This window comes from Nicotiana tabacum, chromosome 18 (genome assembly GCF_000715075.1).
Source record: "Nicotiana tabacum cultivar K326 chromosome 18, ASM71507v2, whole genome shotgun sequence".
Classification (NCBI taxonomy): domain Eukaryota; kingdom Viridiplantae; phylum Streptophyta; class Magnoliopsida; order Solanales; family Solanaceae; genus Nicotiana; species Nicotiana tabacum.
The window spans coordinates 87872247-87887038 of record NC_134097.1 but is presented as its reverse complement, the minus strand read 5'-3'; the positions used below and the strand labels follow the sequence as shown (position 1 = coordinate 87887038).

General features: G+C 31.0%; 1 protein-coding gene across 1 annotated transcript; it reads left to right on the top strand.

Annotated features, from left to right (window-relative positions):
* Nucleotides 1–5346: 5346 nt before the first annotated feature.
* On the top strand, nucleotides 5347–8231 carry LOC107818727 (CASP-like protein 4D1). The gene is made up of 3 exons (XM_016644773.2): nucleotides 5347–5601; nucleotides 6686–6821; nucleotides 7688–8231. The coding sequence occupies exons 1-3, from the start codon at nucleotides 5393–5395 to the stop codon at nucleotides 7721–7723; spliced, it is 381 nt and encodes a 126-aa protein (XP_016500259.1). The 5' UTR covers nucleotides 5347–5392; the 3' UTR covers nucleotides 7724–8231.
* The last annotated feature ends 6561 nt before the right edge of the window (nucleotides 8232–14792 follow it).

Genomic DNA, 14792 nt, shown 5'->3' with positions numbered 1-14792 from the left:
ATACGATATGCTAATGATAGTTGTGACTAAGTACATAACTGCAAATTAAGCAAATAATTTAACATGTAACATGACATCTGTGGGTCCCAACAGTACCAGCATGTAGCCTAAGCATGATTTCTAACATGAATCATAGTTCCAATTCCATATAACAATGAACAAGTAACAACAATGAGATAGAATAAACAAGAACAAGCCTTACGTCAACAACGGTTCACAATACCAATCTCAACTTTAGAAACAATACTCAGTTATCGCAAAAGCCCATAAATGCGGTAAGAACGGTCAATTTAATAAGTAACTAGTCTAAGCATGGATAACATGATCAAAGTAAGCAATAAATTACAAGGAACAAGTCCCACCCGCATGCTTTAACCCAACAACAATGCATAAGTATTTGTCACCTCACATATACGTTGTACCCAACATCTAAACATGTAACAAATAGACAAGCAAGTCCTAATTCCTCAAGTCAAGGTTAACCACGACACTTACCTCGCTCCAAGGATCAAGTCAAAGCTCAACCACAGCTTTGCCTTTCAAACAAGCCTCCGAACCAATATAATCTAGCAAATTACTAACCAAACAATTCAAATTAAGCCTTAGAAACTACCCATAATTGCAAAGGATTCAATTTAGGTCATTATTGAAAAAGTCAACAAAAGTCTCCCGGGCCTGCTTGGTCCAAACCCAAAATTCGAACTAAAATCGGATTACACATTCACCACCAAACCCGTTTATGTAATTTGTTTTGAAATACGACCTCGATTTGAGATCTAAATCCCAGTTTTACAAAAAATCCCTAATTCTACCTAAACCCCCAATTTTCACCATGAAAATACTAAATTTTTGGTTGGAATCTTATGAAATGTAATGAAAGATTGAAAGAAAATAGGTTAGAATCACTTAACAATGGATTGGGGAAGAAGGGTTCTTGGAAAAATTGCCTCTAGGGTTTCTTGTTTCGAAAATTTGAAGAATAAGAGAAAATCTTATTTTTTTAGCTATTTGATCAGTTGTAGATATCGCAATTGCGACCTGGGGTTCGCAATTGCGAAGACTCGGCATCTATGCTATCATTGCATTTGCAATGGTTGGTTCGCAAATGAGAACAGTGATCATCCGCAATTGCGACCCAAAATATCGCAAATGCCACCAAGCCTCCCCAGCCCCACTTCGCAAATGCATAGTCTGTTTCGCAAATGCGAACTTGAGATGCCCCACCTACTCTTCACAAATGCGAGGAGTTGCTCTCAAATGAGAACCTAACAGAGCTCGCAAATACGAAGTCTGACCTCGCAATTGCGAGGTCTGAGGCCTGCACCAGAACTGAAACGCACCAGCACTTTCCTAAGTTCAAAATTCACTCTGTAGCCTATCCGAAACTCACCCAAGCCCTCGGGGCTCCAAACCAAACATGCACATAAGTCCAAAAATATCATACGAGCTTGCTTGCACGATCAAATTGCTAAAATAATACCTAGAACTATGAATTGAACACCAAATCAAATGAAAATTTCAAGAAAACTCATGAACTTCTATTTTGACAACCGGACGTCCGAATCATGTCAAACCAACTCCATTTCTCACCAAATTTGACAGATAAGTCATATATATAGTAATGGACCTATATCGGGTTCCAAAACCAAATTACGGATCCAATATCAATAAAGTCAAACATTGATCAAACTTTCAAAGTCATTAAGCTTTTAAACTTTCAAATTTCAACAAAACATGATAACTCAAGCTAGAGACCTCCGAATTCGATTTCTGACATACGCTCAAGTCTCAAATCACGATACGGAACCCACTGGGGCCATCAAAATACGGATCCGAATATATTTTCTCAAAATATTGACCGAAGTCAATTCAAATAGATTTTTGAAGCAAAATTTCATATTTTATCAGTTTTTAACATAAAAGCCTTTCGAAAAAATACTCGTACTGTGCAATCAAATTGAGGAAGGATTTAATAAGGTGTATGAGGCTTCAAAACATAGAATTATGTTTTAAAACATAAGATGACCTATTGGGTCATCACATAGTTTCCTACTTAAACTATTCGGTGTCCCCAAAACCCCCTGAACTATATTACCCTTCATATTAAAACTCCCTCATTGAATTCTTAGAGGTTCTTCTAGTACACGCTCCTAATTGTCTAAAAACAATATGCCAAGCACTACACGTGGCTATTTAATTCAGCCAGACACCCGCCTAAACTATCATTTTTTTGTCAGACACCTACTTAATCTATCTAGTGTCTCCAAAACTTCCCTGAACTATATCCCATTTATATTAAAACCCCATGTTGGACTTTTAAAGGTACGTCTATCTAACTATATTAACTTATAATTTGTACAAAGTTTTTATATTGTTTACTCATGATGTATTACTCTCGAATGATTGATTGATTCTAGGAGTTTTTGGCCAAAATAATATCTAATGTATTGTGTTAATTTTAGGTTATTGTGTTTGTACTTTATGGTAGACTCTAATTGATAAGTCCTTATTTATATTCACTTTGTAGCACAGTTAAAATATAAATAAAGGCATATAGTGTTGTATTCTTAAAACTCAACTTATATTCATTAAAAAGATTACACAAAATTAAATTTCGCAAATAAAAAATTAATTGCCCAGCAATTATATTCTCTAATTTCAGATTACATAACGAAGGTTCAAGAGATTAACTTTATTCTTTACAAGGTGTTGAGATTAATAAGAATATTTAAATTAGTATTCTTTCAACAATATGTGCAAGACATAAAAGAAGACTAAAAAAAGAAAGAGAATAAATAATTTCAGAGGAAACAAGAAATGGAGAAATTTTTCCAGAGGAAACCCATATGGAGAACTGAAGAAAAAAGGTTAAAAAATGAAGAAGAATGTGAAAGACAAAGAAGAAAGGTGAAAAAATAAGGAAGAATGTTGAAAAATGAGGAAGAAATATGGATATCACTGAAATAAGGAGAATATTTATTAAAAAAATAAAATTGAAAGAGGGTTAGACTAATTAACCATTATTTTCTGAGAAAATCTCACTTTATACCCATTAATTTCAAACTATTTACCCTTTAATGCTTAGGCTCAAACTATTTACTACTCCTATCCGTGCGTTCCAAACTATTTTATCACGCGTTTTAGCCACACCCATTTTTTCACAAGCTTTAAACATCTCACTGTATCCAATAACCTCAGTATTCTCCATACCTAATTTCCATTTTAGCTCCTCAACATTCACCAATCTCATCAACCTTTTCGCTTCCTCGTACGTAATAAAATCCCCATTATTCATATTATTCTTGTTTTCCCCATTCCCTGTTGAAATTGTGCTAGTATCCACCCATCAATCGGGTCGACCCGCAAAAACAAGTTTCCAACACTAAAGTACAGGGCACAATTCAAAAACTAGATCATAGGAAGAACATATCAATTTTTGTTGTTAACCCATAAGTTCAAAATGCCAGATCTGATTTTTTATGGTGTTTTACTGTTGAAATTCGTTAGTTATTGTTCTTTGATGTGTAGATTGTACCTTTGATGCTAGTTTTTGGAGATTTATTGTACAAAAATTTAAATCCACCATTGAAGGACCTTGAAGCTTGAAACTCATAACTTAGTTTGTTTGAGTATTTAATTGTTTTGATCCGATCCTGCATGAGTTTGTATGGAAAGTTTGATTGGAGGTTGTAGCTAAAGTTTTAGTCAATTTAGTGGAGATTTTGTAGCAGATTTTAGAAATTTGGGTTGAATTATAGTTGAACCATGGAAGAAGACGAATTTGTATTGTATACCCAAATGGTATACAAATATACCATTTTGTATACTATTATAGTTTACAATATACTACAACGGTATATTGTAATAATCGAAGAAGAACACAGTTACCTAAAAGTATACCGTTACAGTATACAATATACTATAGGAGTATATAGTTATACTGCAATAGTATACTATAATAGTATACAATATATTATTATAGTATACTGTAATAATATGCAATATACTGTAACAGTATGTTGTAATAGTATATAATATACTATAATAGTATACTTATTACACGTAAATTCACTTGTTTTTTCCCTTTTAATTTGCTTTAAGCTTTTATACAGCGTGAGGGGCAAATTGAAAATGCAAAAAAATATTATAGTATGATATATAATGTAACGGTATACTCTTACAATTAGATCCTTTTAGAATTTTTTGAAATTTTTATTGACAATTGATATTATTTCAGTTTAATAATTGAATTAAAATTTTTTTACCTCTTTGCATACAATTGTATACCTTGTTGGTATAGCTATATACTATACTGGTATCATATGTTAGTTAATATTTTTTTGGTTGTATTAACTACATTTAATTGATACACAATTTGATTTTTCTTTAGTAATAATATAAAAAAAGAATAATAAAAAATAGTGACAACAGTAAATGAAATTAGATTATGAAGAAAAAAAGAATATAAAAAAAAGAAGTTAAATGAAATTAGAAAAGGAAAAAAGAAAAAATAAGAAGAAGACGAAAAAAAAGAAAAGGAGAAAAGAAAAAAAAAAGAAAAAAGAAAAGAAAAGAAGCATAGAAATAAAAAAGAATTGGTGAATAAAGAAAAATTTTCCCACAAAACCTACTATGAGTAGGAAATGTAATTAGTTTATGGGTAGAAAAATAAATAGGTAGATAAGGTAAATGGTTTTATTTTTGTGGGTAATTGTGTCAAACCCCCTTATTTTCTATTAGGTGCGCCATTTTGATGGCTTTTTTCAACTACCACACGCTTCCAAGCGAGTATCTGCATATGTTATGCCAGGTCAGTGATGAGGGGGTTTAATACGAGAGGCAATATAACTCAGGAGGGTTTTGGGATACTGAATATTTTAAGCAGAAAATTGACAAAAATATGATAATTTAAGGGGGTTTTAGGGTATTAACCCAACCAATTCAAACTAAACCATAGTAGAATTTTTTTCTCCGATTTGACTCATGCACCCCTAGTGCCAACAACACCAAGGAACTAAACCCATCTCTCTCTCTGCCACTTAACACGTTGCGTGGCAATTATAGACTCCAAAAATTGTAGTTCAAGGGGTAATGTAAACTTTAAGTATGCAACTTATAAACTGAGTGACATCTAGGGTCTTTTTTGAAGAAAAAAAATCTAGTGCATTTTAAATTTTATTAATATTTTAAGACTAAAAAAAAGAAGAGAAAGAAACCACAGGAATTGCAAAACAGTAATTAAATAACGAAAACTTCTTCCTTTGAATCAGTCACTTTCAACATATCACGTATAACGGAATCTAGTCCTTACAAGATTATAAAAAGACAACCATTGAAAAAATTTCCTAGTGCTATGGTGAAGAGGCTTTTCAGGTAAAAATAAAAAATAAAAATGGCTGACTTACCTCAGTACGACTTTAATGAAAAGCCATCTTCTTCATCATCATCCAATAAAATGCCATTGTTTACACTATTGGCAAGGGTGGTAACCTTAGGCTCTTGTGTAATTTCATTAATTGTATTGCAGAATAATGAAATTACTTGGATGTACAATGGTATGGAAGGTGGGAGATTTAACTACGAGGGTTACAGTTCTTACAGGTAATTAAGCTTCCTAATATCCTTATTCTCCTCAATCTCAATCATCACACACTTACAGTGGCCAATTGATTAAACAAAAAAGAACGAAATAATTATATAAGATCACGAAATTTTAGTAAATCTATCTGGCACGAATTTAAATATAATGGAGTCAGTGGTTTCAGTATTGGATGCCTAAATATATAATGTGTTCTTAACACCTACATTCTTGAACAATCAGCAATTTAGCGTATATTTTGTTAAGGAGATTATAAGTTGGAATTTAGCGTATATTTTGGGAATCTGATAAAATTAGTCTAGAATAGACATTTGTTCGTTTGTTTCTTTTTTTTTTTTTTTTTATCATTTTGTGAGTGTTTTCCCATAAAGCTTTTTCCGGAAATTATATCTAGCTACTTTCCATTCAAAACTTTTGTTTTCTCCAAGAAAACTTTCTCCCCTCATTGTTTAGTGCGCTGCGGTTCATGCAATTGCTATGTTAATGTTATGCTTATATTTCGATAATTAATATTCCCTTTCTTGGTCTTCGTTTGAGTTGATCAGTTAGTCACCTTTTAACGAATTTGTTTGTTGCAATGATAAAATTAAAGGAATATTAGAAATGCTCAAGCTTAAGTTTCGTTGAAGATTTAGTGCCCGTTTGGACATAAAATTTGATGGAAGATTTTTCCAAAAAAAAATCATTTTTTTTCGAAATCAGCGTTTGTTCATAAAATTTTCATTTTTCACTTAAAGATACATTTTGGAAATTTTCGAAAATTTGAAAAAAAAAAAACAAAAAATTATTTTTTAAAATTTTCACTCACAAAATTTCAAAAACAACCCAAACTGAAATTTAGGTCCAAATACAACTCTAAATTTCAAATACCATTTTTTTGAATTTTACAATTCTTATGTCCAAACGCCTACTTAGACTGATTTTGCGTTTCAAATTTTAGAAATGACGCATAAAGAAAAGTTGGAATTTTTTAACTTAATTGGTACAAATTTCATAAAATACTATATTATAAGATCATACAGCTTATTTTGCACGGAAATTATTTAAAATAGTGTTAATGATGATGATTATTGCTTATTTATACAGGTACATGTTTGGTGTACTGGTAGCAGGAATTGTTTACACTATATTGCATATTCCCTTCGCAGCATATTACCTGGTAGCAAAGAAACGTCTCGTAGACCACCAGGGCTTTCGCATGCTTGAATTTTTTGGTGACAAGGTTAACTACTAAATTCTTCCTTTTCATTTTTTTCCAGATATTGAAAGCATTAATATGTGCTCACAATGTTTTAAAACATGCCTATTTTCCTAAAATGTTTAACATTTTATATGTTGATCGCATAAAATTGCTTTTATCATATCACCATTTTAAAGATAATTAAATCCAACTATCCATGGACTAGTAACCCGTAAAGTGACGCAAACAATCGTTTATTGTAAGTTAAATTACGCTGATGATATAAAAATTAAATTAAGATAAATTTATTCTTAAATTATACTCTCTCTGTTTCAGTTTATGTGAACCTATTTCCTTTTAGGTCCATTCCAAAAGAATGACATCTTTCTAAATTTGATAACAATTTAGCTTAAACTTATAATTTTACCCTTAATGAGAAGCTTTTATAACCACACAAATACTCTGGCCCCTTTTTGGCTTGTTTAGAGCCACAAATTCTAAAAATCTTCATTTTTTCTTGAATTTTGTGCCCAATAAAAAAGGTTCACATAAATTGAAACGGAGGGAGTATTAAACAATGAGTAGTCATTACCAGATTTTTACTGCAATATTTTTTTTTGTTGTTGTGTGTTTTGACAAGGATTTGTCAATCACTAGATTGAGATGCATGCAACATCACATAAACTATTACTCCCTCAGTTCACTTTTAGTTGTTAAGTATTCTAAAAATAAATTTTTATTTTTACTTATCATTTTTCGTATATCAAGTGAAAAGTAATTTTTTTTTCCTGTTTTGCCCTTAGCATTAATTACTCATTTCAAATTATTTTTCAATTTATTAAAACTATACATCAATTAATATGGATATTATGGTAAATTATGTACTTTATTTATTACTATTTCTTAAGGAGCGTGCAAAGTCCAAAGTGGACAAGCAAAAGTGAACGAATTCAACTTAGTTGGATTTTATGCGGATCATATTAGCGGTATTGGCAACTGGAGCTGGAGCAGCACTAGGTGCAACAGTGGAATTATCAAAAGCTCAGTTCCCAGATTATTATTCAAAACAGATGCATAACTTCTTGTCGGTGATGTATGCCCCTAGTACACTTCTTGTAGCTGCATTTGTTAGCTCTGGAATTTCGTCTGTCCTCTCATCTTTGAATCTCCACAAAAGTGATGAAGACTAAAAAAAAGTAGATCTTTTCACGACAAACTAAAGAAATATTCAAAATATTGTACCCAAATTTTGGGGTGTTGTATGTTACTCTTAATTTGTGGTGTGGATATCTTCATATCTTAGGTTTACTAGTTAAATTAGTTAGTAATTTTTGTGGAGAATATCAACTCAGCTTTATGTGGTCTGTAAGTTGAAGATTTTAGTTTATGTTTCTTTGTACTACTGGTTGAGATTCAAATTCTCATATGCAATATATGTCATAGATTCTCATGGTCCTTGTGTTATGGATCTTATAGTCATGGGCCTCACTGTCGTAGCCCAAACCCATGTCATGTATTATCGTTAAAATAATACGCCCTAGCCAGTTTTTGGAATGGTCATTCAAAAATAGCCAGTATTTGCAAAGTCATTGAAAAATAGCCACTATTTTACTGCAACAAGGACCGGTCCAGCATAATATACTGAAGATCGATGCACCTGTATATGAACTTCCAGCATATTATGCTGGAACTCCAACACGCGGAAAGTTCCAGCATAATATACTAGAGATTGGAGCACATGTGTATGAACTTCCAGCATATTATACTGGACAGGTATATTATACTGGAACTCCAGTATATTATGCTAGAGTTCCAATATACTTATGTTGGAATTTCATTATAATATGCTGGAGTTCCAGTATACTTATGCTGGAATTTCAGTATATTATGCTAGAGTATTTTCCAGATTTTGAATAGTGTTTTCGTTCAAATTTATCTTTACATGTAAAGTGGTTAAATTTCGATTACTTTTGAAACTGTGGCTATTTTTAAATGACAACTTGTAAATCTGGCTATTTTTGAATTTCTCCCTGTATTATCTGCCTAAGGTGTTATATACGGGGGAAGTGCACGATTAGCCACTAATAACACATGTATTTACTTTTAAGCCACTGTTTAAAATGTCTTTTGTCTTTAGCCATTGCTTTAATAAATTTTAACTGCCCTGACAAAAATACCCTTCTGCCATGTCCTTAACTTTTGAACTTAATTTCAGGACTACATGTCCTTAACTTTTGAACTTGAAACTCTAAGTTTAGAACTACATGTCCTTAATTTTTGAACTTAACTTCAGGACTACATGTCCTTAACTTTTGAGCTTGTTAGTCTAAGTTCATGACCTATTGTCCTTAACTTTTGGGGTTCTTATCCTAAGTTCAGGACCTATTTTCCTTAACTTTTGAGCTTGTTAGTCTAAGTTCAGGACTTCAGGACCTATTGTCCTTAACTTTTGAGCTTGTTAATTTAAGTTCAGGACCTATTGTCTTTAACTTTTGGGCTTCTTAGCCTAATTTCAGACCTATTGTCCTAACTTTTGAACTTGTAACTGTAAGTTCAGGACCTATTGTCCTTAACTTTTGAAATCTTAGTTTCCATGCCAATAATTCCAAGATCTTTGATTAACACGTAGAGACTTAGATATTTGTAATTAGAGTCAAAAAAGTGAAAACTCAAATTGATCAATTCTCGTTCAAATGGTCTAACACATTCCGTTGTGCACATTTGCCTTTTTATTTAAATGTCAATAAAAATGACATTCTGATAGAAAGAAAAGCGTAATGAAAAAAAGGGTAAAAATGTCTCGTGGAAAGAAAACGAAATTGAAACTAGGATATCTCCGGGAAAGAAAACGAAAAATGAGTGGGTATCGAACTTGAGAGAGAAGCAAGGATTTGGGAAGAAAAGCAATGGAAGAAGGGTAAAAATATCTTTTCATATTAATTTTAATAGAGTAGTGACTATTTTTGCTCAACATTAGAATTGCTCGATAAAAAATAAATACCACCTTAAATAGTGACTACCCCACGCCATTTCTACGTTATATACACTCCTTCTTCCGTCGAGTATTATATTCACATGAATTTGTTGGGCCTGCCATGTCCACAATTAGTTGTTGAAGTTCTTGTTTATGTGGGAGAAATTCAAAAATAGCCAGATTTACAACTGATCGTTCAAAAATAGTCCAGTTTCAAAAGTAATCAAAATTTAGTCACTTTTCATGTAAAGATAATTCTAAGCGAAAACACTGTTCAAAACCCAGAAAATACGCCAGTATATTATGCTGGAGTTCCAAGATAAGTATGTTGGAACTCCAACATAATATGATGGAGTTCCAGCATAAGTACACTAGAACTTCAGCATAATATATTGGAGTTCTAGCAAGTATATCGGTCCAGCATAATATATTGGAGTTTGGAGCACCGGTGCTCCAGTCTCCAGTATATTATACTGGAGCCAGCAAAGTATATCGGTCCAGCATAATATGCTGGAGTTCATATACAGGTGCACCGAACTCCAGTATATTATGTTGGACCGGTCTATTGCAGCAAAATAGTGGCTATTTTTCATTGACTTGGTAAACGCTGGCTATTTTTGAATGACCAATCCGAAAACTGGCTATACCGTGCTATTTTTACTGTTTATGTGGCAGGCCACATCGCGACAGAAGGAGAGCATTAGTTATGGGTTCCAAACGAACTCAATAGCTTTTGCATAAATTATGTATTTGTATTAAAAAATCTAAAAAATATGTATAAATATTAAATTGCGATTTCATTAATTAAAACAAGTTATGAATTAAATGACAAACTCAGAACCGATGAATTTTAAATTCTAATTTCGCCTTTGATCACACACTGTTTGTCAAATATGGTCTATCATTGTAGCTAATGCGAAGCACCGCTACACATTTCATCTAATTAGTTTCTGGACACGTGGGGCAGAGAGGTTGTTTCCAATAGACCATCGAGATCCTTCCCTCCAAGAACTTCCCATCTTGCTCTTGGGAAGACTTGAACTCACAACCTCTTGATTGGAAGTAGAGGTTACTTACCATCAGAGCAACCCTCTTGTCTTAAATACAACTTAAATGTTTATACAACTTATATTATATACAAAAAGTTATTTGTAGTTTGTTCCATATTTAAGTTTTTTTTATCCTTTCAAATTTGATTTAAAATAAGTGTCATTTTAGGACAAGAAGAACTAATTGAAAATTTTAGTAACTCGGTTGGTTGATTACCTGATTTGTATAACTTTCTAAAAAGTCTTCCCATGTTTGAGGAGTGATAAAGAATAATTTAGTTAAATAATTCTTATAATTTAATGCAAAATAATTTTTTAAATGGGTGTGACGCCTACATTGATAGGAGAGTATTATTTATGGAGTGCAAAAACGTTATTGGTAATTTGTGTCTCATTTAATATTTCTTACATGTATTTAATACATGAAATTTATCGTTAGTATAATTAAAATTTTAGGTTTACTGTAAGAACGCAATTATGATCTTTTAATTGTTTATGAATGTACAAAAGAATTTGAAACGATTAAGAAAATTCTCCTTATGTATCCCATATTCTTTCATTTAGTATATGAAATGGGTGGTGCAATGCAAGGCGATTCTGTGTTTGACAAAGTGAATGCTTGATTGTCTTACTCCCATAAAAAATATAATAAGTAAATAGTTAGCTTGATTGTGATTCTGGACTAAGTTGTGGCCTATTGTTGTCTTTATATTGTGTGTTTGGGGCTCAATGTTGTTCCTTTTGTTTTGGAACTCATTAGCTAATGAGAAGATTCTATATAATCCTTGAGTGGATTTATATGGAAATATATGGTCTATAAATAATTAAGTAGAAGCCAAAAGCAATTTCATTGAATACTCATATTAGTATTGGAAAAGGATCGGGCATAGAGGATACCCATAGCCAACCAAAATAGTTTGTGATTGCGGCGTTGTTATTGTTGTTACTCGTTGCCTTTGAAACAAAAGGCCCAAAGGAATGGCATTCTTGGCACTTCCCGAATTTCTTATCTTTGTATTATTAAATTTAAACTGACTGCTCCTCATAAGTTTCTTTCCCCTATGTGTTGAACACTTGAATTCTGTATGTTACTAATGTTAGAGCGTGCTTAACGAGCACTCACATTTTTCCTGTCACAGGAATTCAAGATGATTGGATCTTTTCTCACTAGAGGGCTTGTGTGAGTTTGAAAATATCCCATCATAAAGTTTGGAACATTAGTAGTCCTAGTTATATTAAAAAAGCACGAATACCCTTAGCGAAAAAGTCGTTCGCCTTTTTTATCCCTTAAAAGTAACTTTTATATCGGACAAATTAGTCATTTAATTTATTTACTGGAGTAATACTTAAAACTTTAAAATCAACTAAAAAAAAGTATTACTAGATTTTTTTCCTTATTTGAATGTAGTAAAGCCCTAATTTTGACTATCGTGTATCAAACATAATTTCCCATAAGATCTTTGTTTCTCTTTATGTAGTATTTTTGCTCCGCTTTTAATTTGAATCTATATATGCAATTTAGAATTCTCTAATCTTTTCTCTTTTTTTTTTCTTTCTAGGTAACTGAAAGCATCAACAGCATGGAGGATATAAATCGAAAACCTTAGTGCTTGAAATTTGCAGTCGATCAAACTCGTCTCAATTTGGCATGTTCAAGAACTGTAAACCTGGAAAGTAGTAAGTTGCAAAATTTCTCATGCTTTCTTGCTGCCTTTGTTTGTCTAAAAGCTTCTTTTCAATAAAGTTTCAACTTTCAAGTTTCTTGCTACTTAATATAAGTAAGTTATAATTTGTAGAGAAAGTCGTTGCTAGCATGGCTCTTTTGTTATTCTTCCTGGTCAATGTCTGGAGTACAAGACAAATTAGTTGTTTACATTAAATAAATAAAAAACTCATAAATATACTTGCAATTATTCTTGCTGGAAATTTAAAGGTGTGAGGTTAATAGTTTTTAGCAAAGGAATCTATATATTATTACAATCAATATGAATTTGAATAAATTTCATTATTTTAGCATATAGTACAGTGTTGTTGCTATTTAGTTTTTGACTACGTAATCATCTCTGGGAGAAATTTAAATATAAAAGATATATATCTTATTGATTTTATCATAGGATACAAAAGTACATACAAAAAACTAAAATAATGTTGACGTTAGATTGTTGAGTGAGATATCCATATAATATATTGTATTCTTCTAATTATTCTAACTTATCCAAGATAGAGAAACACACATAAAATCAAAAACGAAGTTGATTCTCATTATTTCACTTATTTTTATGAGAAATTCAACTTTTTTGAGAACTGAAAATATACTAAAGAAGGTTTGCTGATAACAAACTTGCAGCAAAAATTAGCGATTTTTTTGGGATACTATCCGCTATATATATGTCTATTTATAAGTAGTTTATTACAAAAATTATATTAAAAGTACGAAAACCCTTAACGAAATATCGTTCGCCTTTTTTATCCTCCGTAAATACACTATATAATAGATAAAATTGTAAACACAAACAAGTGAATTAAAAAAAGAAGAAAAAATTAAGAAGAAGAAGAAGAAGAGGAGGAGGAGGAGGAGAAGTAGGAAAGTCAAAGTTTTAGGTAAACTTTTCGTAGGTTAAAAAAAGGAAAAGAAAATAAGACAATAAGTAGGAGATCCATTATTTAATATCACCACTTAATATGCTATTAAAGAGGTCAAATTTTCTGTAGTTAAAAAGGGAAAAGGAATATTTTAAGTAAATTTTCTAACATTTAGGTTGTTTTTAGAGTTTTGTGATAATAAACTATCTTATAAGATTTAGGTTGTTTTTAGAGTTTTGTGATAATAAACTATCTTATAAGATTTTTGTAGTGCTAAAAGTTCTTGTGGGTTTTTACGTAGTAATCAAGCTATCAATTCAAGTTTGTAATTATATTGAATGATGTTCTTGTAGTTTTTTATAAGTACTATATTTATATTATAAATGTATTTTGTATATTACATGAGAAATATCCGCATTTAGCATGTCTATTTTCTATAAACATGTAATTTTCTAACGAAGAAAGAATTGCATAAAATTAGAAACATGAGACTTAAATATATAAGACTAATCAAATTTCATATAAAAAGATATAACACATTACAGTTAATAGTGTGCATGGCTAAACTACCGAGAAAATAAAATTGGCCTAATTCTCGGAGATGCTGGGAAAAGGACGTCATTAAAATTTATAATTTTAGAATATAAATTCGACTAATTGCTACGGATCTAAAATATGTTCGTAATTTCGTAAGCACCTATAATGATTTTTCCAACTGAATACAAGACCTAATCTCATTGCTAATGTTCGACATTTGTCTCGCCTATTTGGCCAAATTCTCAAAGTTTATTTGTTTTTTTAGTTGTTTTATAATTTCTATAATATATTTTTATTGATTAAAGAAATAGAATAATTTACATTTTGCTTGTGATAAAAAAGAAAAAGGTCTAATATCAGTTAGATGATCCTATATGTGTTTTTTTAGTATGAATTTAAGAATTTATACTTATCAAGAAGATTTCAGTATTTTTTTAAAATTTTCAAAAGTTTATGTATTCTCGATGAAAGTAAAAAATAATCATGACAACTTTTGATATGCATTAATGTTAAGTTAAAAATATTTACTAAGATGATTGAGAACTATAATATTATTGTTTCTCATTTATTGAATTGTTGAATAAAATCAACTATCATCATTTTTCAGGAACTCATATTTTTTTCTTACACTTTTTTTGTAACTCAAATATAATTAGTCCATATAGTATTTATGTAATTTTTTAAAAATATCTATTCATTGGGACGGGATACACGCGCAACACGTGTACCGTAAGACTAGTTTATTTTAAAAATCAAACACATTTTCCAACTTTAAACAAATGTTATTATGCTCTTCATAACAAAGGTGATTTCTTAAAAAACCTATTATACCCTCTACAATTTTTATTTATTATTTTTATTCTTTAATAT

Coding starts and splice junctions, on each gene's coding strand:
- LOC107818727 (XM_016644773.2), top strand. CDS start 5,393: ATGGCTGACTTACCTCAGTACGACTTTAATGAAAAGCCATCTTCTTCA. Junction 5,602..6,685: donor GAGGGTTACAGTTCTTACAG/GTAATTAAGCTT, acceptor TTATTTATACAG/GTACATGTTTGGTGTACTGG. Junction 6,822..7,687: donor TTGAATTTTTTGGTGACAAG/GTTAACTACTAA, acceptor CTATTTCTTAAG/GAGCGTGCAAAGTCCAAAGT.